This window comes from Lissotriton helveticus, chromosome 6 (genome assembly GCF_964261635.1).
Source record: "Lissotriton helveticus chromosome 6, aLisHel1.1, whole genome shotgun sequence".
In the NCBI taxonomy this organism is placed as follows: domain Eukaryota; kingdom Metazoa; phylum Chordata; class Amphibia; order Caudata; family Salamandridae; genus Lissotriton; species Lissotriton helveticus.
Window position 1 is genome coordinate 427,766,849 of NC_136067.1, and position 27,508 is coordinate 427,794,356.

At 44.9% G+C, this 27,508-nt stretch overlaps 1 protein-coding gene across 1 annotated transcript in view; it reads left to right on the forward strand.

The window, feature by feature from the left end:
• The window catches only part of ADI1 (acireductone dioxygenase 1), a 113,050-nt gene that overhangs the window by 38,987 nt on the left and 46,555 nt on the right, over positions 1-27,508 (forward strand). Inside the window, exon 2 of the mRNA XM_078647873.1 lies at positions 8,083-8,202. Within this exon, the coding sequence (XP_078503999.1) occupies positions 8,083-8,202 (120 nt within the window). The remainder of the gene's footprint in view (positions 1-8,082; positions 8,203-27,508) is intronic.

The window sequence follows — 27,508 nt, forward strand, 5'->3', positions numbered from 1 at the left end:
TCACAGGTATATGGGGAGCTCTAATTTTTAGAGGTGGGCGAGCCACCAAAATAATAATGAGAACTGAGATCAAGCTGAGCCAAGGTTCTGGAATGGTTGTAAGAACCAGTGCATAAGCCAAGCCTCGAAAATGTTTGTACCGTAAATCATGCAACAAACATCATGTTAAATATGATAAAATAGGAGATGCTTCTTCCTCTTTAACTCTTGGAGCATGCTGTTTGAGCTTTGATGGCCGACAGAAAACATAAGAAAGCTCGACTCTTTTTATGCTCAAGTGCCCAAGGACAGCAAGTTGAGTCAGAGACATACACCTGGCTCTGGAGCCTTCAGTTTCTTGCCCACCACCTCCAACTGCGCAGACCCTCCTCACTGCAGCGATACAGCTCATGTTTTAGGGGAAAAATGAATTCAAATGATTTGTTCACTGTCAGTTGAATTTGTATTTAATACTTTGAAATTGGGGTGTAAGATTAAAGTTTTTTTTTTTAATTGATTTATTTTAATTTTATTTGTTTGTATTTCCAAAGAAAGATACATGCATCTTATGCATGGTACAGACAACATTACCCCCCCCCGAGTGACAGTAGGCACAGTAACAAACATACATCATTCAGGCCAATGACCCATATCAGCTTATGGTACATATTAACATTCGCGTGTGAGTGCAGATCTCCCACCATCTCAGAAGTATTAGATAATAGATATGCAGTTGGCGGCATCCAACATTTTTGGGCCGGGATGGTGCGGGAAATTCTTCAGCATAACAAGACAATTGGTCTCTGCAAAACACCAAGTCCTTAATCCAGTGATCCAATTTCGGTGATTGTATGCTATCCCATGTTTGGGCCACTCTCAGCTAATAATACTGCAATTAAGACCAGCTTCCTATTTTGTGGCTTTAAAGGCTTCACCATGCCTACCAAGCAGCACAGAGGCAAGCAATCTACCTACTCCAGAACCATGGTTGTTAATGCTTATGTAACCATCGTCCAAAACTCATGAACTTTGGAGCAGTCCCAAGCAAGGTGCCGGAAGTCAGCCTCCTGCGCCCCGCATCTTTTATAACTAGGTGTTTCTCTCAATCCATATTTGTGTAGTTGCAATGGCGTGTAGTAAAGCTGTTGGAGAAACTTGAAATGAATTATGCATAGATTACAGTTCACTGTTAGTCGCCTAGTCATGGAGCAACAGAACTCCCAGCCCTCGTCTCTAAGAGTGTACCCTAGCGCCTGTTCCCAGTGTACACGTGCAGAACTGGAGATGGGTGCCGTGTCCGATTGTAAAGCACAGTAAAGTCCCGTAACCAACTTACCCCGAGATGGGCCTGACAGTAGTGCTTGTAGGGGCCGTAAGGTAACTGGTTCGGTAGGATGACTGAAGTTAAAACACTTTAGTGCAAAGACAGACATTAAGTCACAAGGACGGCGCTCTTTCAACTCCTCCATCAGGATGAAGGTGCCTTCCGGGTATACATCTCCCATTGTGCTCAAGCCCAGGTCTGCCAGTGTGTCCAGCATCTTTTCCTGAGTCACCAAGAGTCTAGGTTGATATGCTAGTCGCAGAGCAGGGGCATATACTAGTCGTCCGCCCATGCGTCTCGCCATCGCGCACCATGCCTGAGCAGTACAGTCGGCCGGGCACATGTCCCTGAATGGGTAGGTGGACTTACCTTTAGAGATCAGTGTCACTAAGCGGTCTGGTGACATATCATCTGCCTCACCCACCACATGTGGAATGAAAGGGGGGAGGAAAAGAACAATAATGGGCAAACTGCGCCTGAGCACAGATCTAGAGCTGGTGCTGCAAACACCCCCTGTGAGTAAGGTCTAGTCAAAGTGCTCCAGCTACATCTGAATTTTTTGTTTGCCCAGACCAGACGTTTCAAAATTGAGCGAAGCTGCGAAAAGAAGGCCTTAGTTAACTTGATGGGGACATTTGTGAAGAGGTATAAAAACCGGGGAAGAACAGTAATTTGTATTACTGCTATTCTGTCTGCAAGAGAAAGAGGTAGACCTATCCATCTATTCACGTAGTCGCCTATAGTGGACAAAGTCTTGCCAAAATTCTCCCTTAGCACTACCTCCGGATCGGCGTGCACCCATAACCCTAAGTACCTAACCGGTTCTGTTGTCCATTCTAAAGTGTATTCCATCTGAAACTGCAAGGTACCTAGTGTGAGTGGAAAGACAGACGACTTGCCCTAGTTAATTCGGAACCCCGACAGATGCTCGTATTTAATATATTCACTGATAAGCTCATGCAGATGCTCCTCTGGGTTATGTATATACAAAGCCATGTCAACTGCACACATGGAGAATATCACCGGGGCTAACTAAATTGCAGCGCGGCCCTAGCATATCTTTGGGGCACCACACATGCTAAGGGCACCATAATGATCGCAAATAGGATGGGGGAGAGTGGGCACCCCTGTCTGGTGCCTTTGCAAATGTTAAATGGCTCAAGAGTGACAGTTGTTAATGCGCACTCTCGCCGTCGGAGCTGTATAGAGGATCTCTGGCCACCGTTGGAATGGAAACTGTAGGCTCATCCGTTGCAGCGTGGCGATCATACATCCCCATCTGACCAAATCAGAAAGCTTAGCGGCATCAAGTAGCACTGCCACTGCCCTATATTCTGGATCTAAGTGGTGTAGGATAGACAATAGAATGCGCAAGTTATGAGATGTTGAGCGGGAGCGCACGAAGCCTGGTTGATCCGGTAGGACCAGTACGCGCTGTAGGGGCTACAGTTTTGTGGCGATTACCTTAGCGATGATTTTGTCATCTATATTAAACAGGGACAACGGTCGATATGATTTGCAGCGATCTGCCCTTTTCCCCGGTTTCAACAAGGTGACTATTAGTGCTTCTCAGAGAGTTGGAGGAAGCGAGCCCTTTTCAAATGCCTCACCATACATATTTACCAGATGTGGGGCCAGGATATCTACATGTTACTTCTAAAATTCCCCCGGCAGACCATCCATACCCGCTGCATTACCAGAGGGCAGGGACCTTATGGTCGCTTTTACATCGTCTACGGTGAGGGGCTGCATGAGGTTCTCACGCTGGCTGTTCGAGAGCCATGCCAAAGCGATTGTCTCAAAAAAGTCTTGGATTTCCCCACTGTTGGCTTATGTGCCAAAGCTATAGAGTGAGGTGTAATAGTCCTGGAAACACTCTACAATCTCCTGGGTATTATAATAAGTCGCGCCATCCTCACTCTCTAACTGTGTGACATATTCCTGTGATCTCTCCCCTTAATTTGGAGGCTAGTGTGCGGCCAGGGCATCCCCTCCAACATCTGGACATATGTTTGATTTCTTGGTCTGCAGTCTCGATGTACTCAGTCACTAGCAGCCTGATCTCCACCAACGTACTTGGATTCAGTGTATGCGAGTATTCTCTCTCATGCTGCAAGATCTCTGTCTTAATCTGTTTCACACGAGAGCGTTAGGACCTCAATACCCCAGTCTGTAGTCCTATACAGGTCCCTCTGATGGTAGCCTTAAAGGCCTCCTATAGTGTGCCTGCGTCCTCAACACTACCTACGTTCTCTTCAAATAACAGTTCGATAGCTTGGTGAATACCTTCTTTGAAGACTGGGTCTAGCAGGGATGACGGTTTTAGGCGCCACTGAAATGGTTGATGATGCCTAGTCAGGATATTGATGTCTAGTGCAATGGGGGCGTGATCGGAGAGTGTTTGTGCCAAATGCCGGACCTCAGTGACCCAGGATGCCATTGACTCCGAGCCAGTAATCCAGTCTGGACCAAGATTTGTGTACGGCTGAGGTAAAGGTGCCTTCCCTGGTATGTGGATGTCTATCTCTCCAGATGTCTCTCATATGGAGAGTGTGCATAATGTCCTGAATCACTTTAGCCAATCGCTTCCCCTGCCACGCTGTGTTTGCGCTTCTGTCCATGTGTGGGTTTAAGTATGTGTTCATGTCACTCCCCCATATCACCAAATCGTAGTGTAACTGGAATAGTTTGGTTTTAAGGCACTGATAAAAATCGGGGTCATCAATGTTAGTACCATATGTGTTAATGATGGCGAGTACTGTCCCCGCCAGATTGCCCTGCAACAATGTGAAGCGTCCTAGTTGATCCGAGTCCATTGACAACAGTTTGAAGGGTGTTCCTTTCTTGACCAATATCATTACCGTAGGTTACAGCGCCGAGAGTGCGCCGAGAGGTCCTCATTTTTGGCCCTGATGACCTCCAGCAATTTTTCCATTTCCTGACATTTATCCGCCATGGCATACACTTCATCCTCCACAGCTGAGATTTGGCGTTCTGCTGTTGTGAGTCTCTCGCCTTGTTTATCCAGTGTTGCTTGCATTTTTTCCATCCTAAGATACACATTGTCGATTTTGCCATCAATGGATTGTAGGCTCTGCTGCATTGCTAGTAGTGTTGCCTTCAGCAGGGCGGGCTGTGCCTGCTGCTGGTCTAGCTCCGTGTCTGAGTGCGCCCCGGCTGGGCGACTTGTCCGGCGGGATTCAAAGGACAGTTTCGACTGCTCCTTGTCCAACTTGCCGATGGCGAAGGCAGATGGGTATTCGTAGCTCCTACGTCACAGTCCCAAGCACTGTAATCGTTGTCTGACCGCTTGATTCCCTATGCACCGCACCGCAGCTCTACGCAGTCAAGTCCCAACACAGACAGACCGCCGTGCTCATGCCTCACACGGTCCGCGGAGTCTCCGTGCCCAGCTCGCCTCACTATGCTTACTCTTATGTCCACAGGGGTCGTACACTGGGCTAAGAGATAGGCTGCAGGCACAAGGCCTATGTGCGGAGGTAGCCATTGCAATACAATGCACTACACGCCGTCAGTCTGTTAGACTACTCACGCCGTGTGTGGCAACCAGTGTATTATCTGCTTCTGCCAGTTAGGCTGCCGCTATTTTCTGCCCTGTACTGGTGTCTGTTTCAGAGCCACTCTGTCATGAAACCTTCCCAAGGATGGACCCCATGCAGCTACGGCTCGCCAAGTTCGCTCCTCAGCCGGGACCTGCAAGCGCTCCTCTCCTGTGTGCACTTTCCAGAGGTTAAAGGTCTCCTTAGCACAGCATCGGAAGACGGGCCCCCACGAGCTCCAAGTTCCGCACTTGCGCATCCCCCAACTGGGTCCCACACGTCCGCTATATCCGCTGTCCGACCCGTCCCAGCGCCGAGTGCCACCGCACACACAGCCGAAGTTCAGAGGCTGATACAGTACTCGCACGTGGTCGTCGTGCGGGTACCTTTTCAGAACAGGCCCCCGTTCCTCCGCGCCCAGCCCACACATGCGACACCAGGACTGGCGCACCTGCAGGCCACACAATCAGCAAGCGAGCAGCACTTACTGAGGTCACGATGTTGTCCCACAATTACACTGCAGCAGCAGCACGGCACCCCGCAGCCACCGGTGCGGGCCGCCCAACAGCTCTATCCAGCACCTTGCTGTATGTTGCTGAGGCTCGAAGCGCGCCGCCAGGGCACCCCGGTGCGCACCTGCCGCGGCTCTCTGTTCAGTCCGACCGCTCTCCAGTGCATGCGGCGCACCACCTCAGCGTCTGTCCGCGCCCGCAATTCACCTACCTTGCCTCACTGGTTCGGAACAGCGTTGTCCACCGCACCGTTGGCTTCTTGGTCTATGCTGAGTTGATGTGGTTACGCCACCATCTTAGGCACCCTCGAGGTAGCAGTACCCGGGAACTCACCAGGCTGAATGCCGGGCTAACAATGCCTCTGCTCGTCTTGGCTGTACAAGCGCAGGCCCCACTCCGCAGCGACAATTAAACGCTGTTGGTTTGGGGGTCCGAAGGGCTATGGATCCGCAGATATTGGAAGGATTGTGGGCCTGGCCAGCAGAGCCGCACTATAGTGCGGCCATCTTGCTCCAGGCTCTCTAGCACACCCAAGATTAAAGTTTAAAAGCCTTTTTTCTTAAAGCTGTGCCTAACTGATTTTCAGCTTGACATATTGAAGCCCTTTGCTGCGATTTAATGTTTATTTACCCTACTTTTACATAACGAAGGCCTCAATCCATCACAATAGATCAATTCACAAGAAGAAGATGGGGATATATCTAAAAGTTATGTCACAATGAGCAGGACCTCTGCAATTATGCGATTTTGCGGCCACTGCGATTTTGGTATATTTATAGATTTGCCACATAATCTGCAGATTAAAACAAGTTTTTGTTTCAAGTAACTGATTCGGTTCGGTTCTAGTTCGCGCTATATAAAACTCTGGAAAAAAAAAATGGTACAAAAGTTACGAAAAATGCAGCTGCACGTGTTACCGCTCAGTGGAAGGCCCTTTACGAAGCTAGACTGCTCAACTTTCTGTTGCTTATTGCTATATTTGAGTGTTAAACTGGTACTAAGGAGATACAACCAATGCCCAGACAGTGTTGCCAAGTTTAAAAATAACGAAATTAAGTACAGCTGTTACAAAATGTGCCGTAAAGTAAAGTAAAGTCCACATTTGTAAAGCGCACAATCACCCGTAAGGGTCTCTAGGCGCTGGGGGGCCGTCGGGAAGATTAAGCGAGCTATTGCCCAGAGTCACATGGTGCTGGGCTGACCTGCCGCCGGAGCCGGGGATCGAACCGTGGTCCCCAGATTCCAGCGTCAGTCGCCCTGGCCGCGGCGCCACACCTCTTATGCTACATAATTTACTCAACCCTGCCGCATAATTTGGCCCTCTCCTGCCACGTAATTCCAGTGGCCTGACCCTGAGCTATGTTCCTTTTATACTAACCATTTGCATAATACTTTGAGCATAATATTATGTTCATATATAATATAATAAAAATAAAAAGATTAATATGGAAATCATGACTTTCATAAATCTAGACCTAGATATTTTTGTATCTTTTCAATATCCTCTGTAGAGCAATATTTACAATGTCAAACATATAAGAAATGTTATTGCTCAAGTCCTTCGACACAACAGTTGTGTGTGTCAAAAATGTCCCTCAGTCCACAGCAATGCGAAAAGTAGCTTTGAAGAGCTTCAGGCTCTGGCCAACATTAAATTAACATTTGGACCATTTCTCTCAGAACCGAAAGTAGCAGTTCACAGAGTTTATTGCTGCAGTTACTTCAAGAGTTAGAGTTTGAAGCCAAGAAACGGGCATTGGCAAAGCCAAAACGTTTTGCATATGCAAGATCCATTGCCTTTGGCAATGTTTCTTAGCCATGTTGCTGTGCAACATGACTTAAAGTAAAGGATAAAAAACGCCATGACGCAGTTTGAGTTGATCGCGTCATAGAGCTATTATTTTCTTTACTTTCTTGAGGCTGCTGTGCAACATGTCTAAAATCATTGACCAAGCTAATAGATCTCGCAAAAGCTCACAATTTATTTACAAACTCATAGCATCCATCTAGTATCAGTTTATGAGCCAAAATTAAATTTTTATTATCAAAAACACATTCAGTCTACACTTCCTATCCACCCCCACTTCTGTAGAACAAAGAAAAAAATACTCTTGCAAAAGCGAGATCTATTTGCTTCGCCATTGCTCGTTTGCTTTTGTCTTCCTGAACAATTGAGCAAGTCATAGGGGAGCTCAAAGTACACTGGGAGGATATAATGCTATTTGGACAAGATTAACCCCAGAACCCGAGCCATATTACTAATTCATGTTAGCTTCTGAAATCTGATGTTTTATAGTAAAATATGCAAACAGTTTACATGCTGATGGCCTTTTCATTATTGATAACACATCCTCTTAAAATAAGGGTCTATTTCACAGATGTTCCCATTGTAAGTTTCCAGGAGAAACCTGGAAGCTGCTCACTTCTTTGCATGACATGCCAATCCTATGTTCTGTTTACCACTGAAACGTTGCAGCTACAGTAGGGTTACCACTCTTTTTCCATGTAGGCAATTTCTGTGTTCTAAACGTCACCTTAATCCCCAAAAACATATCTTGTATTGAATAGCATTGCAGGGTAGAGGCCCACAGAGGAGTTGTAGACACTACATTGAGTATTCAGTGTCATTGAATAGATGTTAATCCTTTCTCAACTAAAGGCTACTATGGTGTATATCGGTAATTGTTTTTCCTTCATTTCATTTCAGTTAGATGCAGATCATCATGAAACTGACCCAGAGCTGGCAAGGATCCGCAAAGAGAGGAATTACTCCTGGATGGATATCATAACCATTCATAAAGATCTGCTGCCTAATTATGAAGAAAAGGTAATTTTATATGAATGAGACCAGTATGAAGAGGTGAGACTATTGAACGTTGTTAATAAAAAGGGCGGCTTCAGATTGAAACTTGAATTTAAGTAATTCGGTGCACTGCCAGATTAAAACTATATGGACATACTTGTACATCCTGTGGACCCCATTCCTCCATGCAATTGGTTTGTTCCTGGTGTGAGTCGGGAGAAAGAGTGTATAAATAATTCTCATCAAGTTTGTAAGCCTGGGAGCATTACATTCCTGCCTGTAATTGCCAGACCATTCCAAACACAGGAATAAATGTGTTTTTCAGTTATTCATGTTTTTGATAATCTCAAATTCCTTCCTTATGGATTCTTCTAAGGGGGAAATTATGGTTCCCTTGTCTGCTTCCTTTCTGCTGGGGTTAACTTTTTATGTTGAAATCAGAAGTTTTGTGGTTTCTGACTCATGCCGTTCACTTTACTAGCTCCCACCGGTTTTGTCTAATGTACGTGCTGGGCCAGCATTCAATGCCCTTGTGCGGTTTAACCTCACCATAACTGCATGAAGAGGACTCTTTCTAGTGTTCATCTCCAGAAACTTTCGAGATTTGCAGATGAGGAAAGGTATCAGACATGTTTTACTTTTTTCTTTGTCTCAGGTAGTGAGGTATTGTTTCTCATGGACTGTGTTCATAAATATAACATTGATGGATCACCCAAGTTTCCAGTTGGACCTCACATTGGGGTACGCCTTGTTTTACAGATAGTATGGTTTTACTCTGTGTCACCAGGCACCCAGTTTTACACCGTAGCTTACTGTTGGCCTGTTGGTCTTAAACCTATAATTTCACTGCCAGGCGTGTGCCCTAGGGGTTATTTCAGCCTTTACTGGAATTCTGCTATAGCTCTTAGTAAATGCTTTGTTTTTGTCCTACTGTCAGGCTGATACCTTAGTGAATGTTGTCCTTCCGGGTAGGTATGTGTGCTGCAGGGAAGAGGCATCCTCTGTCTGGTGTTTAAAAGGAGTATGATGAATTAATCCTTCTGAGCCTTTTCATTGGAGAGCAAACCTCTGGTCATAGAATATGCACAGACCATCCCAGCCGTGTTGGTGAACCAGTCCACAGTCTTGCTCCTCTTTCCACATCTGCATGTTTAACTTTCAGGAGTAGGGAATTTAGACCGATTCACAGTGCGTGGCAGAAAGCTGATCAAGTAGGAAGATCTTGAACCCCTAGTTAAGGATCCCCTGTGGATTATTCTGCCAACCTAAATGATAGAGCCTCTCTTACTCTGGGGCACAGTCCTAGACATACAAGGCTGCTCTACTCCGATGATGGCCTGCTGGTGACGTGCAGCTCTCATTCAGGTAGATGAATGAGAGCAAGTGGAGTGTGGGGAGCGGGAGCTGCTGCATGACTGTGACTGCATCGGTGTGAATCCACCATGTCTGCTGATGACGGGGGCGCTGCTACACTTAAAACCCATCAGTGGTGACAATGTCGTGGCTGGGGATCTGAAGCAGATGAAGGTGCAGCTCCTGACAGTCCATGACTGGTGTCATGGTGTTTTCACTATCTTTGCAGGGGATAGCAGGGTGAGCAAGTTGCTCTCAGCCTCTGCAAGTACGTCCATAGAATCTGGGATAGCTAATGTAGTCCCTCTCACACTCCTGGTCTCCTCTGGTTGTTATGCTTCCCTTTTCTACAACAAAGCCTCCGTGTATCTATTCTGCTCAATTTGTGTTCCTGTGAGTGGCTTGGTGCAGCCTGTTAGAGCATCCCTCAAAGCAGGAGGATAGAAATGTAAGCAATAGCAAGTACCCTGTCTCAGGAAAGAGATGAAATCGCAACATGCAGGGTTAAGGACCATACTGTGGTCTGGATTATTATCCAGTGTCACACTGCCTTTCCCCGCCTGATGGCCCATATATAGTAGCTCTTGACCAATACCTGTGTGTGGGAGAAGGGACGACCTTGACACCAGGTGATGTGGGTAAAGAAGGTTTTATTTTCAGAGAGCTTTTATATACAAATGTCCGTCTCCTCCTCTGAGTCAAGCGGTCACGGGAGAACGCGCTAGGATCCGTGGCTGTAGTCTTCCCTCGTGTGTTGGGGCTTCGGGGTGTTGCCTCGCTGATCCCACGCCGTCTCCGTCACATACAAGAGACCAAAAAGAGGGAGGCCGTTAGTTCAAGTCCTCTTCCATAAGTGCACCTTTTAGGGACCGGGTAGCGTGAGGGTAACCCCAGTGAACAGTGCTCTCCCTTAGTTTTAAGTGCACGGTGAACAAGGGGGTCGGGTAGGAGGTGCGGTACAGGGTAGGAAAGGGTAATGGAGGCAAGGAACAAAACAAAAGGAAATGTACGAACCGGGGGTTTTTAGGTCTCGCGACCTATCGATGCGCGCATGCGCATCGAGCGGAGCGAGAATTTAAGCGGCGAAAACATCATGAAACCACCAGCTTTTTGCTGGCGTTTTCATGGCGTTTTCTTGCAGTGCATGTGAACCACGTGAGCAACATGCACGCGCATTCACGGCCAGGGCTTCTCCTCCCCTAATTATTTATGGCCGGCCGCAGGCCGGCCGTACTTTCACTTTCCCGCTTCTCCTCCCCTAATCATTCATTCCCGGCCGCTCACAGCACATCAAAGGGCTTCGCCCAGCGTGCGCTCTGCATTCTCTCCCCAGCCAGCTTCCCCCATCCCTCGCACCCCCTCCTCCTTCAGGCCCCCACCATTTGCTTCCATAGCTTGCAAAGACCTCACAGAGAGCCTTTGCTGTTTGCAAACATCGCATGTCTGTTTTCTGCCTCAGCAGTCGGTAAGCCAGCTGGCGCTTCATGCTTAACTTTAGGAAGTACCGGGGGTGCTTGTATTTCTAGGCTTCTACCGAAAACCGTAGAGGTATAGAAGAAATGCGTTTAGGAATACTAGTACTGGATAACTTAAAGCCCTTGAAAACTTGGGGGCAGTGTAGTTGCTCCTTCCTTACTTTAGTGCCAGCCAACAGGGACATACAATAATGTTAAGTGTGCACGCGTGAAATAAGTTTGTAAGTTAATTAGAAGCACTAAGTAATGACGCGTAGTAGCCTCAACAGACGGAACGCTGATTCACTTTAGTGCCGGTCACAACCTTTTCGCCTGGTATCAAGGTAAATACTCTTCGTGTCGTAATGTTTTACTTTCGAGTTAAAGTCTAGACGTGCAGCAAGAATAATTACATTCAAATGTTGTTTAAACTGTTTTATCAGCATGACATCTGCTTCAACTCAGTGCTTAAGACGTTTTAAAGAAGGACGTAGCTAAAGAAGCGGAAGTAGGAATCCTTTCCAACATGAGCGGAAATGTAATTAAGGCGTGGCTCAAAACACGAACTAACCAGCATTGGCATAGCCAACGGTTCGTCTTTCCACCGGTCGGTCTGGAAAGAAGGAGATGAGGTAGGGTCAACAGGGCACGGACTCCACCATTCCCGAGGGGTACGTGTACCCGCCTCGACTACGTTACACTGTGATAGCACGGAGTTGGGGCACAATTTAAATAATATGGTTCAACCTTTTTTTTACCATCAGTTTCAGGGTTAAGCTTTGTTTATGTGCTGGCTTATGAGTGTTGCTCGCTTCAGGTGATGGATCTTTGCCCCCATGTTTTGAATCCAGAGCTATTTCATCATCATAACAAAATGATCATCCTAAATCTAGTGAGAGTTTAAATTAGTTTAAAAGTTTATTTTTCATTAAGACTTTAGCAAAAAAAATGTTCTGTTAAGATTAATTGATAAATTCAAGTAAGTTTACAGAAATCTTATGAAAATATGGTTGGAACAAATAATGCATCAAGCACGTTTCATAAAGGACAAATACCCTATTCTAGAGGACCAGCATTTAAGAGTTATTAGAACTCGTGAAGAGTTCGAGTTCAAAGGAAAAGAGTGAGACAAAGAGAGGATAATGCTCAAAATCCAATTAAAGCAGTTAAACTTCCCATTAGGGTAGTTCATGAAACTCGGCGGAGCTAAAACAGTTTGAGCAAATAAGCACACAGGTGCAGTAGCAATCTGTAAATATCGAGCATCTGTAAAAAGGCAAGTGATCAACAGCAGCAGCGGTAGCCAAAGCTGTCGGTCAAGGACAAGGAAATAACATGGGTGTCTGGGAAAACCTGCTTGGAATGAGTTGATCTACATTAGGAACACACATTCGGATCCAATCAGGCAGCAGCATTCGTTTGAGCTCGAGTTCAGCTCTTCTTTCCCACAAAGTAACATGCGGCTCACAAAGTTTTATCACAGAGTTTGTCACAGACATCTTGCATATGTAGTTTCTTGATTCATAAGTCTCATTTCCCCGTAGGCATCATAAGCAGTTTAACCATCTATTGTTAAATGTTCCATTGCGTAAACAATGAACCATGCTAAAGAAGATCAATATCAACTTGCAAAGAATACGGTTTAGTAATGCGTTTCATTAAAATGAACACGAAACACGGTTTTAAAATATGCAACTATTCTATTCAAACACTATGTGAAATATAGGGTAAATAGTAAGTTTGATTATTACAATCAAATGTTTCTTAGCTAAATGTAATAAATGTGTTAAACCGGAACATTCTGCAGTTACCATGACTATTGCCAAGCATTTCACATTAAGGCCAGGTCTCTAAATTCCATTCTGCACATTTCAACATTGTAGAGTTCACTTCTGACTAAAGAAAAACTTGCATTTTAGCATTGCTGTAGCCTATATTAATAACTGTCTGCATAGTGCAGTCTGCTCATTTAAAATGCTTGTCCTTTCATCTTTAAATTGTAGGTTAATATTGTACATATGGCTATTATTCTAAATTATTTGCATCTTAATTATTTAGCTTCTTCACCTGCAAAACTGCATTCAGTGCTTCCATCTATCAGGAGCATTCAGCCCCTATGTGCACAAAAAAATACCATCTTGACCAGTGTGAGAAGAGTGAAGGTGCAAACCCAAAAATAATGCTATGAAAATCTAGTAAGAGGATTGGACTCATAGTTAAGTTCGCGATAATTCTGGAAGAGCCTTCAGAAATGGAATTTCCATCAGATCTTTAAATGCCCAAAGGCTCCATGTTGAAACACTCAGCCGAGTCCCAAATGTATTTCGTAATGCAGTATTAACCAGCCCTGTCACCTATAATCTTTTCCACAGATTACTAGATTAATTCTGAGACCTATATGTAGTTTACTTGAACAAATGATGTTTTAGTAACCATGTCCCACATCCCATAATGTTTATTGCTGGTTTTTATTAGCCCTCATTTTGATGAGTTGTCAATTTTTTTTCCCCAGATTATGAGCCAGTATTTGATAAACACTTTGAGACTGGGCCAAATAAACTTAAAAGGGTAACATCAAAGACTGTCTTTAGTAGTGGTTATATTGTTGTGCTTCAGGCTATATTCTTTTCTCAACCGTACATGTTTTAAAAACAAAAATGAGAATAGTTTGTTTTTGAGAAGTCTCTGCTGTCTTTCTCATATCATCCTTTCTGTTTCCAGTCACCTCAGACTAAATGAATCTTCTAAAATGTGATTGTTTATATTGTACTTGGCACATTTATTCATTGCCTGGGCATGCTCTTTGTGATTTTTATGTTGTTGTTTTTTCACCGCCCCAAAGACATCCTTGGGCATGCAGTAAAAGCTCAGCATAATACTGTAATCTATGAATAATATTAGTTTAAATATGAATTGGTCGTTACAGAGATTGACAGTTCTACGTATCTCACTGTTAGATTCAGTAAGAAAATTTGAAAGCATTTATGAGCACCAGATGAAATAATTTTCCTCTGTGGCCTGGACTTTAGGTGCAGTTTTGCTCACCACTACAAAGCCTGCTGTCTCCCTACTGCCCGAGAATGTAGGGCATATGCATAGTAATGGTATGCGAGCAACACAAATTGTGCATGGTTGGATATCCCTTGGAGAAAAATATTCTTTAGCAGCACACGGTGTCCACAAGCAGTTGTTTCCTTGTTTGGGTTCTAATAAATGGCATCTAATAGCTGTAGATTCACCCTGATCAATGATAGTTTAATTTAACTGTCTGGAACTCCTGATCTCAGACCTTCATATGTTAGCTGACTGCAAAGCTGGATGTGGGTTTGGAAGAAACCTCCACAGAAACCTTAAAAGTCCTCCAATCTTAAGCAAGAAGGGGGTATCCAAAAGCCATCAGTAGCAGTCTCTGAGGTGATGGCCACATGTACAATGGGGAATCCAGTGTAAAGTGTGGGTAATCAGTGCTGAGGGTGGATTCCCTGTTTTTATGGAACGTAAGGCCTTGGGAACTGGTTCTTGAAGTAGCATAAATTGAGAATACAAACATGGGTGCAGGCAAGGAAATTGAGTGGCCATATCAAAACCTGCACTGTAGCTGGATAGAAGTTGTTTTTGATGAGATGCAAAAAAATATATAGTTAATTTGCTGAGGAAGTTTGGATTTATTAAGATGTGGATGGAATAGTGCTAAAAGTTAAAACAAGGAAGATGTTGGTTTTCTGTTTCTTAGAGCAATATGCATGGGTCTGATGATCATTTTAAAATTGTTTTTAGATACCCCTGAGGATGGTTTATACAAACACCGAAATGCATTGGGTGACAACAAAGTGTACTGAATGGAATGGAGTTTATTTACATGCCAGTGAATAGGCCCAGATGGGCAATTCTTGAGCAATTTAATATGCTGAAAAATATCGGACTTAATTTTTTCGACGTTATGAATTAACCTCTTCCATGTTCATGACGAGCTGAGCTCGCCATGAGCCACGGCGCTCCGGTGCTCATGACGAGCTCAGCTCGTCATGAGCCGTGGAATGCTCGCATGCGGGGATAATTCCCCTGCTGTGCTGAGCGTTCCATGGCAGGTAATGCACCTGTGACAAGCTGAGCTCGTCATGAGCACCGGAGCGCCGTGGCTCATGACGAGCTCAGCTCGTCATGAGCATGCGGGCGCCGTGCGCGCCCCCCTCCCCCACCGCACAGCGGGAAATTAACCCCCGCAGCAAAGGGGCTAACAAATGGTTATAACAAGTGAATACAATTTGGATGAACTTTGGCAATAATATGGAGTACGAGTGATTACATATCTCAAATGTGCACACAGCTGTGCAACTCTTCTGTGGCACGGGACACGCGTGTCACAATTCGGTGTAGATAATCATGCATCCCATTCCACTCAGGATAAGAATCTAGTGGGAAGGAGGTAGGAATTGGGGTAGAATTTGCAACTACCCTTATTTGAGACTAGATTACTATAATATTTATTCACAACAATCGTATTGGGGAAATACAAAAATATATTCTACATTTCTTTTTCTCTTTAAGTTTCTTTGACTCTGATAACGTTATCATGTCTATGTGTAACTCTGTTATGGAAGAAGATTATATTCCTGTTCTATCTCAGTCACATTTGGAGAGGGTAGATCAATGAGGTATACGAGGAGGGAGAGTCTGAAGTCAAAGACCGGAATACCAGATGACATTACAGGCAATAGTGCCTGTTTGGCAGAAAAGCTCCAGGTGTAATCTTTTCCAGCTATATTTTGTCAACTGCTGCAATGTAAAAAAAAAAAAACAAGCATTTGCAATGCATTTGTGAGAGTTTGAGCTATTGGCATAGTAAATGATGATGCCTTTTATTTATGGGTTTACAAAACCTGCAGGCAATGCGTAAACACTGCTTGCAGGTTTTGTGAACACATAAGTAAAAGGCATTGTCATTTTCAATGTCAATAGCTCAAACTCTTACAAATGCGAGACCTAAGCAAAGGATGTTCAAAGCTAAAGCGCGGGTAGCTTAAGATGTTAAACTAAAGCCGGGTGCCCAAATTGTCACAAAAGTAAACAAATAGCATAAATGGGCAGCTGCACAGTTTTTTTTAATCTATTGATTTACTTTTGTTAGAATGGCAACACACATGCTTTAGTTTTAAACATCTTAAGCTAAAGCACGGGTGCAGCGATTGCTTCAAAAGTAAACAAATAGAAAACAAATTGCATTTTATTTCTATTTGTTTACTTTAAAACAATTACAGCTCCCACGCTTTAGCTTAAGATGTTTAAAGGTAAAGCGTGTTGGCTGGCTGACTGACGTGGACAATTGGGAGAAACGCCTTCTCTCCGGCAGGGTGGACGCCCAGACACTGCAGGATGCACTGATGCAGGGCAGGGGACGGAGACAACTCTTCCCTATACAGTGAGACATATGGCTGGCATCTGGCAGTGGTTTGCCGAGAAAGTCTCATGGAAAGCAACCTTTTATTGGGAGCTTTCGATCTGAATACTAGCACCCTTTATTGACATGTCCTTTCAACCCTGGAAGGAGGGCGGCTGCGAAGTTGTAACCAACCTTTTTCCCAATGAGACATTTATTACGTACGCTTAAATAATCAACAGAGACCACCTGAAACAAATATACAATACATATTCCGATGGTGTTGGAATACACTCAGTGTGTTAAAATACCCCTCACACACCAAAAGGGCCCTTGGTGTCATGCTTCATCATCGGGGTCTTCCCGCCCCCGCTGCGGGACGGGGCAGTGCTGCGACAAGCGGCTACGCCGGAGCACCTTTTAATTGTGAGTACTATGTGAGTGATGATGGAGTGAGTGTCAGTGAGGTCAGAAGTGATAAACAGTGAAATTAAAATTAAAAGATACCTGGCCTGGTGTTTAGAAAAAATTATTTAATAGGCACTGGCTGGTATCGTTAAAAGGGGTGAGGCGGAGTGCAAGATCGGGTTACTAGTCTTGCTCTCCTGTGTGGGTCAACATGTTTCGGGGCGACATGCCCCTTCGTCAGGACCGGGTTGTATAGATCCCCCTGTCACTCACTAATGCGCTCCCACAGATAGAGAGTGTTGTGTTTGATCAATGTGTATAAATAATTTAAATACACGTGAAAAAACCTCGGTCAGTAATACTGATGATGTAAGCCTGCAAGGATAAGAACACAGGATTTTAGAAAGAGCGCGGATCCCAATGCGCTTTACTAATGAAAACCTGTAAGGAATGAAAATACACATAGGGGAAGAAAACACACTTTAGGCTGTTACATGTCACGCCAAAGATTTCTTGGGAGGACCAGGTTAGCCGAATATGAAAAGAAAAAATATATAGAACTGTGGAGAAAAACATTCATGCGCTTATTGCCTGGCAGGCCAAGGATTTCCCGGAAGGGCCAGGTGACTACACAGGGTGAAAATGGGAAGGAATAAACACACATAAAAATATACATACACACACACACCAATATAAAGCATCAGAAACTAGCAGTGAGATGCTTATTCAATTTTGATACATACTTATTGAATGATGAGACAATGCCCCATGAGCCAAGCTGGGCGAAGGGTATAGAGGGTCCAACTGTGGGGAGAAATGGAGAAATAATGCCAGGACCCAGATTAGCTATTTACACTGAATGGATTAGGGTAGTGTATTCCAGGTCAGGACTGTCGGCTATGCCGTACTTACTCAACCCCCACACCTCAGTGCTTCCTCCTTCGTCAGTGGCTTCCGTGGTAATGGTAAGCCAGGGCGGGGCGGGTCTTATATAGTGAGGCAGAGGCTTGTTAACAGAGCCTTAATTGATTAACTCGAAACTGATGTGCGTGTTCGGTTGAGTAGTAGAGACGTGTGACCAGAGCGGCCATTGTTAAATGTCCGAGTTCGGCTGGACTGGGGTAGATATTAGCAAGGATCGGTTGCATTTCTCTTACGGTAGGTAGTAGTAGGCGGAGGGTGTGGATAGGATGCTAGGATACACCCTAAGTCCGCTCTGATGCTTGTATCTGCGTGTAAGTCGACAAATGCGCCTGCGCGGTGAAGTGTATACACTCCGCGCATGCGCAGTAGTGCTGCATAGTGACTATCTTGTCGCGCATGCGCGGGAGAGAGGTGTTCCTCCGCGCTGCTCGTCAGGAGCCAGGGGAGATTCTTGCTAATGGACACACGGAGGGACGCATCAGGAGATCCGCATAAATCATTGTTAAAGCGGAACATGTGCAATTTAACAACTGTCTATGCAGGCAAAGTTTGTACACAGGTGAAGACACAAATTCTCAAATGATGTTCCTCTTATTAATGGGTAGAAAAATGAAGAGGCTCTTATTAGGTTACAGCTGTTCAGAGGGAATAACTCTTATTTTTTGCACACAGTTTAAGAAAAAATAAATAAAATAAAATAAAAATTCGAGATTATCATACATATTTACACGTCATGTCGGCCAGGACCACCTTGCAGGTTACTGTGATTGCTGGTGGGACACGATGGTGTTAAGTTTTATATTGGTACTGTATTAAGGTCCCGAACTGTGAACAAGCATAGGTTTTAATCATGCCTTAAATTGCGACCAAGGAATATCATCATTTAATCCTGTGAGATGCGTGCCCAAGCGATAGACCCAACGTTGCTCTTTCGCAAGAAGGTCCTTATCACTCCCGTAGGCTTCTATGACTGTCCATTGCAGGTCGTCTATACTGTGACCCATTGTGGCATAGTGGGTGGCCATTCTTGTGGTAGTTTTTTTGCAACGTACGTTGCTGCGATGTTCGCCCATTCGTATCTTGACCGGTCGTGTGGTCATGCCAATGTACTCTTTCTTACATGGGCAGGTGATCAAATAGACCAAGTTCCGGCTGTTGCAGTTGGTAAAGGAACGTTGTTCCCATGTAGATTTGTTGGAAAAAGTTATATTACGACTTTTTCTTGTATATTGACAAGATGTGCACGAGCCACATGGGTGATGCCCTCCAATGGTTGAAATAGCAGAGGGTCTCTCGTTAGTGAGTTGTTTAGGTCTCGTGTGGACCAGCAGATCCTTCAGGTTCTTACCACGCCTGTGTGCAAACATAGGTTTTGGGAAATCTAGTTTCCCGCAATTCAAAATTTTCCAGTGTCTGTTCACAATTTTTGTGATCTGGTTCGAATTGGTGTTGTACGTTGTGACACAAATCGGGCGTTGGTCTTGTTCTTTTTCTGCTGTAGTTTCCAAAAGGGCATCTCGGTTGTTGTTCCGTGCTCTCTTAAAACCCTTGTTGACTACCTTGCTAGGATAGTTCCTGTTACTGAGCTTAGTTTTCAAATCAGCTGCTTGGGTTTTAAAGTCTTGGATAGCGCTGCAATTACGCCTAAGGCGAAGGAACTGGCCATAGGGTAAATTGTCGCGTAGATGTCGTGGATGGAAGCTGCTATATAGCAACAGACTGTTTTTAGCCGTGGGCTTGAAATGAGTACATGTCTCTAGTTTGCCATTAGAGGGGTAGATATTCAAATCAAGAAAAACTAGGTTTTCATTAGAGGCTGTGTGGGTGAACTTGAGGAACCGATCTTGTTGGTTCAGCCAAGTCATGAATTGAACCACAGAGTCTTGATCACCCCTCCAGATGACTAACACGTCATCTATGTATCTTTTCCATGCGACCACATGGTTCTTATAGGGGTTCTGGTCGTTCAGGATTCTGGTGGCTTCGAGATGGTGCACATAGAGCCCTGCTAGGCTCGGCGCACAGGTGCTGCCCATACTCGTGCCGTGTTTTTGTAGGTAGTATGTGTTTTCATACATGAAGAAATTCTTTTTTAGGGTCATGGAGATGCATTCAAGGACCACTTGCCTCGGGGTGTGGTACGCCCATGGGGTTGAGAACAGGACTTCCTCAATAATTTCTAGAGTCTCTCGGTGGGGGAGACTCGTGTAGAGACTCTCTACATCCAGTCCCAACAGGAGGTCGTGTTCGGGGTCAAAAGGTATCTCTTTTACCAACTGTAGGACTGCTTTCGTGTCTTTTAGATAAGTACTTGTCTTCTGTACTATTGGTCTAAGGAAAGCGTCCGCAAATTTTGATAAGGGTTCAAGGATTGATTGGATTCCCGATACTATAGGGCGCCCAGGTGGATATGGGGCGTCCTTATGAATCTTGGGGATGGTGTAGAAATAAGGAGTTTTTGGATTCTTTTGAATCAGAAAATCGCTCTCTTGTTTTGTGAGCCAGTCGTGTGCCATTGCTTCCTCAATCATTATGAGGATACAGATCCTGACTTCTTCAGTCGGGTCTTCCCTCAGTATTTGATAATTGCGTCTGTCCTCAAGTAGTTTCCTACACTCCCTATCATAGTTGGTATACGTTTGTATCACCGTCGCTCCGCCCTTGTCGGCAGGCTTAATTACAATAGTTTCATCATTTGCCAGTTCATGCAGGGCCGTTCTCTCAGCTGTGGAGGTGTTGTTAAAGACATCCCCACCGTCAGTGGTTAGCTTCTCCAGATCTGCCATAACTGCCTTTTCGAAGGTTAACAGTTCAACCGGTAACGTAGAGTCTAGAGGTGTGAAAGAGGATTTGTTTTTCAGGCCTGTATCTGTTTGGACATTCGTTTCATTGTTAGAGTCCTGAAAAAAAGCTTTTAGCTTAAGTTTTCGCGTAAACTCTTTCATCTCTTGGCAGAGTTTGAATTTATCCATTTTATGGGTAGGGACGAAGCCCAAGCCCTTACTTAGGACATTCTCCTGAGCTTCCGTTAGTAAATGGTCAGACAAGTTTACTACTAAGTTCCTCGACTGGTTGACGCTGTTTGACTCCGGGTTGATACCCCTAGGGGTTGGGCTGGCTGTTGATTCCAGTGTACCTGTGTACCTTTCCGGTTGCGGCCCTTTCTTGTTCCTTGGCGCTGGCCTAAAAAAGGCGGTTGGCCATAGTGGTTAAAAGGGGGCATTTGTTGGTCCCACGGTGGGAATTGATTCCCCATGAAGACAGGCCCTGGTGGATATTGCATGAAGCCGGGAGGTCCTTGCATGAAGGGAGGTGGTCCTTGATATGGGCCCCAACCTCTTCCACCTCGTGGGTAGCCTCTGCCAGAGAATTGTGTTCCTCCTCGTGTGCTCTGGTTGCTGTTCCTACTGGAGTTTGATCCGTTGGAGCTAGTATCCGACATGTCAGTGTCCTGGTCATTGTTCTGATTTTTGGATACATGATCTTTTTTAATGTACGGGTAAATACGTTCATGCGTAAAGTTCTCTGTGTCTTTTTTGTGTTTTTTATACTTATTCTTTTTGAGGGTGCACTCAAATTCTGTCATTTCTTGATTTAGTTCCTCCAGTCTTTTTTTCGGAGCGGCTGGGGATAGGTAACTTTTTATCTTCACTTCTAACTGGGTTATCTCAATCTTGAGTTCTTGTGTTAGTTTGGTTGCAGTTTTTACTATAAGGACTAGCCAGTCCCTAGTACACTTCCAGCTTATAAGAGACCAATCCCTCTTAAATTCTAGATCGTGCGTGAAGATAAATGGTTCATTTTTCACTATTAGGCCAGGAGGGGCCGTTTTTGATTTCAAATATTCGGACATGAGTAGGCCGTGCAGGGCTGTCTTTATTTACTTGGATGTAGAGAGTCTCTACACGAGTCTCCCCCACCGAGAGACTCTAGAAATTATTGAGGAAGTCCTGTTCTCAACCCCATGGGCGTACCACACCCCGAGGCAAGTGGTCCTTGAATGCATCTCCATGACCCTAAAAAAGAATTTCTTCATGTATGAAAACACATACTACCTACAAAAACACGGCACGAGTATGGGCAGCACCTGTGCGCCGAGCCTAGCAGGGCTCTATGTGCACCATCTCGAAGCCACCAGAATCCTGAACGACCAGAACCCCTATAAGAACCATGTGGTCGCATGGAAAAGATACATAGATGACGTGTTAGTCATCTGGAGGGGTGATCAAGACTCTGTGGTTCAATTCATGACTTGGCTGAACCAACAAGATCGGTTCCTCAAGTTCACCCACACAGCCTCTAATGAAAACCTAGTTTTTCTTGATTTGAATATCTACCCCTCTAATGGCAAACTAGAGACATGTACTCATTTCAAGCCCACGGCTAAAAACAGTCTGTTGCTATATAGCAGCTTCCATCCACGACATCTACGCGACAATTTACCCTATGGCCAGTTCCTTCGCCTTAGGCGTAATTGCAGCGCTATCCAAGACTTTAAAACCCAAGCAGCTGATTTGAAAACTAAGCTCAGTAACAGGAACTATCCTAGCAAGGTAGTCAACAAGGGTTTTAAGAGAGCACGGAACAACAACCGAGATGCCCTTTTGGAAACTACAGCAGAAAAAGAACAAGACCAACGCCCGATTTGTGTCACAACGTACAACACCAATTCGAACCAGATCACAAAAATTGTGAACAGACACTGGAAAATTTTGAATTGCGGGAAACTAGATTTCCCAAAACCTATGTTTGCACACAGGCGTGGTAAGAACCTGAAGGATCTGCTGGTCCACACGAGACCTAAACAACTCACTAACGAGAGACCCTCTGCTATTTCAACCATTGGAGGGCATCACCCATGTGGCTCGTGCACATCTTGTCAATATACAAGAAAAAGTCGTAATATAACTTTTTCCAACAAATCTACATGGGAACAACGTTCCTTTACCAACTGCAACAGCCGGAACTTGGTCTATTTGATCACCTGCCCATGTAAGAAAGAGTACATTGGCATGACCACACGACCGGTCAAGATACGAATGGGCGAACATCGCAGCAACGTACGTTGCAAAAAAACTACCACAAGAATGGCCACCCACTATGCCACAATGGGTCACAGTATAGACGACCTGCAATGGACAGTCATAGAAGCCTACGGGAGTGATAAGGACCTTCTTGCGAAAGAGCAACGTTGGGTCTATCGCTTGGGCACGCATCTCACAGGATTAAATGATGATATTCCTTGGTCGCAATTTAAGGCATGATTAAAACCTATGCTTGTTCACAGTTCGGGACCTTAATACAGTACCAATATAAAACTTAACACCATCGTGTCCCACCAGCAATCACAGTAACCTGCAAGGTGGTCCTGGCCGACATGACGTGTAAATATGTATGATAATCTCGAATTTTTATTTTATTTTATTTATTTTTTCTTAAACTGTGTGCAAAAAATAAGAGTTATTCCCTCTGAACAGCTGTAACCTAATAAGAGCCTCTTCATTTTTCTACCCATTAATAAGAGGAACATCATTTGAGAATTTGTGTCTTCACCTGTGTACAAACTTTGCCTGCATAGACAGTTGTTAAATTGCACATGTTCCGCTTTAACAATGATTTATGCGGATCTCCTGATGCGTCCCTCCGTGTGTCCATTAGCAAGAATCTCCCCTGGCTCCTGACGAGCAGCGCGGAGGAACACCTCTCTCCCGCGCATGCGCGACAAGATAGTCACTATGCAGCACTACTGCGCATGCGCGGAGTGTATACACTTCACCGCGCAGGCGCATTTGTCGACTTACACGCAGATACAAGCATCAGAGCGGACTTAGGGTGTATCCTAGCATCCTATCCACACCCTCCGCCTACTACTACCTACCGTAAGAGAAATGCAACCGATCCTTGCTAATATCTACCCCAGTCCAGCCGACCTCGGACATTTAACAATGGCCGCTCTGGTCACACGTCTCTACTACTCAACCGAACACGCACATCGGTTTCGAGTTAATCAATTAAGGCTCTGTTAACAAGCCTCTGCCTCACTATATAAGACCCGCCCCGCCCTGGCTTACCATTACCACGGAAGCCACTGACGAAGGAGGAAGCACTGAGGTGTGGGGGTTGAGTAAGTACGGCATAGCCGACAGTCCTGACCTGGAATACACTACCCTAATCCATTCAGTGTAAATAGCTAATCTGGGTCCTGGCATTATTTCTCCATTTCTCCCCACAGTTGGACCCTCTATACCCTTCGCCCAGCTTGGCTCATGGGGCATTGTCTCATCATTCAATAAGTATGTATCAAAATTGAATAAGCATCTCACTGCTAGTTTCTGATGCTTTATATTGGTGTGTGTGTGTATGTATATTTTTATGTGTGTTTATTCCTTCCCATTTTCACCCTGTGTAGTCACCTGGCCCTTCCGGGAAATCCTTGGCCTGCCAGGCAATAAGCGCATGAATGTTTTTCTCCACAGTTCTATATATTTTTTCTTTTCATATTCGGCTAACCTGGTCCTCCCAAGAAATCTTTGGCGTGACATGTAACAGCCTAAAGTGTGTTTTCTTCCCCTATGTGTATTTTCATTCCTTACAGGTTTTCATTAGTAAAGCGCATTGGGATCCGCGCTCTTTCTAAAATCCTGTGTTCTTATCCTTGCAGGCTTACATCATCAGTATTACTGACCGAGCTTTTTTCACGTGTATTTAAATTATTTATACACATTGATCAAACACAACACTCTCTATCTGTGGGAGCGCATTAGTGAGTGACAGGGGGATCTATACAACCCGGTCCTGACGAAGGGGCATGTCGCCCCGAAACATGTTGACCCACACAGGAGAGCAAGACTAGTAACCCGATCTTGCACTCCGCCTCACCCCTTTTAACGATACCAGCCAGTGCCTATTAAATAATTTTTTCTAAACACCAGGCCAGGTATCTTTTAATTTTAATTTCACTGTTTATCACTTCTGACCTCACTGACACTCACTCCATCATCACTCACATAGTACTCACAATTAAAAGGTGCTCCGGCGTAGCCGCTTGTCGCAGCACTGCCCCGTCCCGCAGCGGGGGCGGGAAGACCCCGATGATGAAGCATGACACCAAGGGCCCTTTTGGTGTGTGAGGGGTATTTTAACACACTGAGTGTATTCCAACACCATCGGAATATGTATTGTATATTTGTTTCAGGTGGTCTCTGTTGATTATTTAAGCGTTCATAAGAGGAGGATTAGCCCACCGCGGTGCCTTGTTGCACCACCTCTTCACTCCCTTTTTTGATATTTTTGAGTTTTGAGACAGCGCGCAGCTGTGGGAGTTCTACCGCTCCATTTAGAGCCTACCAGAACTTCTGGCCCTTAGTAGAACAGCCAACTCGGTTTTTTCTACTTTTTCTTTCTTTTTCACCCCTTCCCTACACACATAGTCTCAACCTTCCACGCACACACACCTAATATACATACTTCTTACCAGCCTCGATGGAGGAAGCTGGAGGCCTCGCATTTGACGATGAGGAGGTCGATAGGATCCTAGCAAACCTACGCCCATTCGAAGGGCTGAGCAACACTGAACCGGGCATCAATGAAGGTGACTGGGACGAGTTGGCAGCCCTGAGGAGAACGCAAATAAAGACAGCCCTGCACGGCCTACTCATGTCCGAATATTTGAAATCAAAAACGGCCCCTCCTGGCCTAATAGTGAAAAATGAACCATTTATCTTCACGCACGATCTAGAATTTAAGAGGGATTGGTCTCTTATAAGGTGGAAGTGTACTAGGGACTGGCTAGTCCTTATAGTAAAAACTGCAACCAAACTAACACAAGAACTCAAGATTGAGATAACCCAGTTAGAAGTGAAGATAAAAAGTTACCTATCCCCAGCCGCTCTGAAAAAAAGACTGGAGGAACTAAATCAAGAAATGACAGAATTTGAGTGCACCCTCAAAAAGAATAAGTATAAAAAACACAAAAAAGACACAGAGAACTTTACGCATGAACGTATTTACCCGTACATTAAAAAAGATCATGTATCCAAAAATCAGAACAATGACCAGGACACTGACATGTCGGATACTAGCTCCAACGGATCAAACTCCAGTAGGAACAGCAACCAGAGCACACGAGGAGGAACACAATTCTCTGGCAGAGGCTACCCACGAGGTGGAAGAGGTTGGGGCCCATATCAAGGACCACCTCCCTTCATGCAAGGACCTCCCGGCTTCATGCAATATCCACCAGGGCCTGTCTTCATGGGGAATCAATTCCCACCGTGGGACCAACAAATGCCCCCTTTTAACCACTATGGCCAACCGCCTTTTTTAGGCCAGCGCCAAGGAACAAGAAAGGGCCGCAACCGGAAAGGTACACAGGTACACTGGAATCAACAGCCAGCCCAACCCCTAGGGGTATCAACCCGGAGTCAAACAGCGTCAACCAGTCGAGGAACTTAGTAGTAAACTTGTCTGACCATTTACTAACGGAAGCTCAGGAGAATGTCCTAAGTAAGGGCTTGGGCTTCGTCCCTACCCATAAAATGGATAAATTCAAACTCTGCCAAGAGATGAAAGAGTTTACGCGAAAACTTAAGCTAAAAGCTTTTTTTCAGGACTCTAACAATGAAACGAATGTCCAAACAGATACAGGCCTGAAAAACAAATCCTCTTTCACACCTCTAGACTCTACGTTACCGGTTGAACTGTTAACCTTCGAAAAGGCAGTTATGGCAGATCTGGAGAAGCTAACCACTGACGGTGGGGATGTCTTTAACAACACCTCCACAGCTGAGAGAACGGCCCTGCATGAACTGGCAAATGATGAAACTATTGTAATTAAGCCTGCCGACAAGGGCGGAGCGACGGTGATACAAACGTATACCAACTATGATAGGGAGTGTAGGAAACTACTTGAGGACAGACGCAATTATCAAATACTGAGGGAAGACCCGACTGAAGAAGTCAGGATCTGTATCCTCATAATGATTGAGGAAGCAATGGCACACGACTGGCTCACAAAACAAGAGAGCGATTTTCTGATTCAAAAGAATCCAAAAACTCCTTATTTCTACACCATCCCCAAGATTCATAAGGACGCCCCATATCCACCTGGGCGCCCTATAGTATCGGGAATCCAATCAATCCTTGAACCCTTATCAAAATTTGCGGACGCTTTCCTTAGACCAATAGTACAGAAGACAAGTACTTATCTAAAAGACACGAAAGCAGTCCTACAGTTGGTAAAAGAGATACCTTTTGACCCCGAACACGACCTCCTGTTGGGACTGGATGTAGAGAGTCTCTACACGAGTCTCCCCCACCGAGAGACTCTAGAAATTATTGAGGAAGTCCTGTTCTCAACCCCATGGGCGTACCACACCCCGAGGCAAGTGGTCCTTGAATGCATCTCCATGACCCTAAAAAAGAATTTCTTCATGTATGAAAACACATACTACCTACAAAAACACGGCACGAGTATGGGCAGCACCTGTGCGCCGAGCCTAGCAGGGCTCTATGTGCACCATCTCGAAGCCACCAGAATCCTGAACGACCAGAACCCCTATAAGAACCATGTGGTCGCATGGAAAAGATACATAGATGACGTGTTAGTCATCTGGAGGGGTGATCAAGACTCTGTGGTTCAATTCATGACTTGGCTGAACCAACAAGATCGGTTCCTCAAGTTCACCCACACAGCCTCTAATGAAAACCTAGTTTTTCTTGATTTGAATATCTACCCCTCTAATGGCAAACTAGAGACATGTACTCATTTCAAGCCCACGGCTAAAAACAGTCTGTTGCTATATAGCAGCTTCCA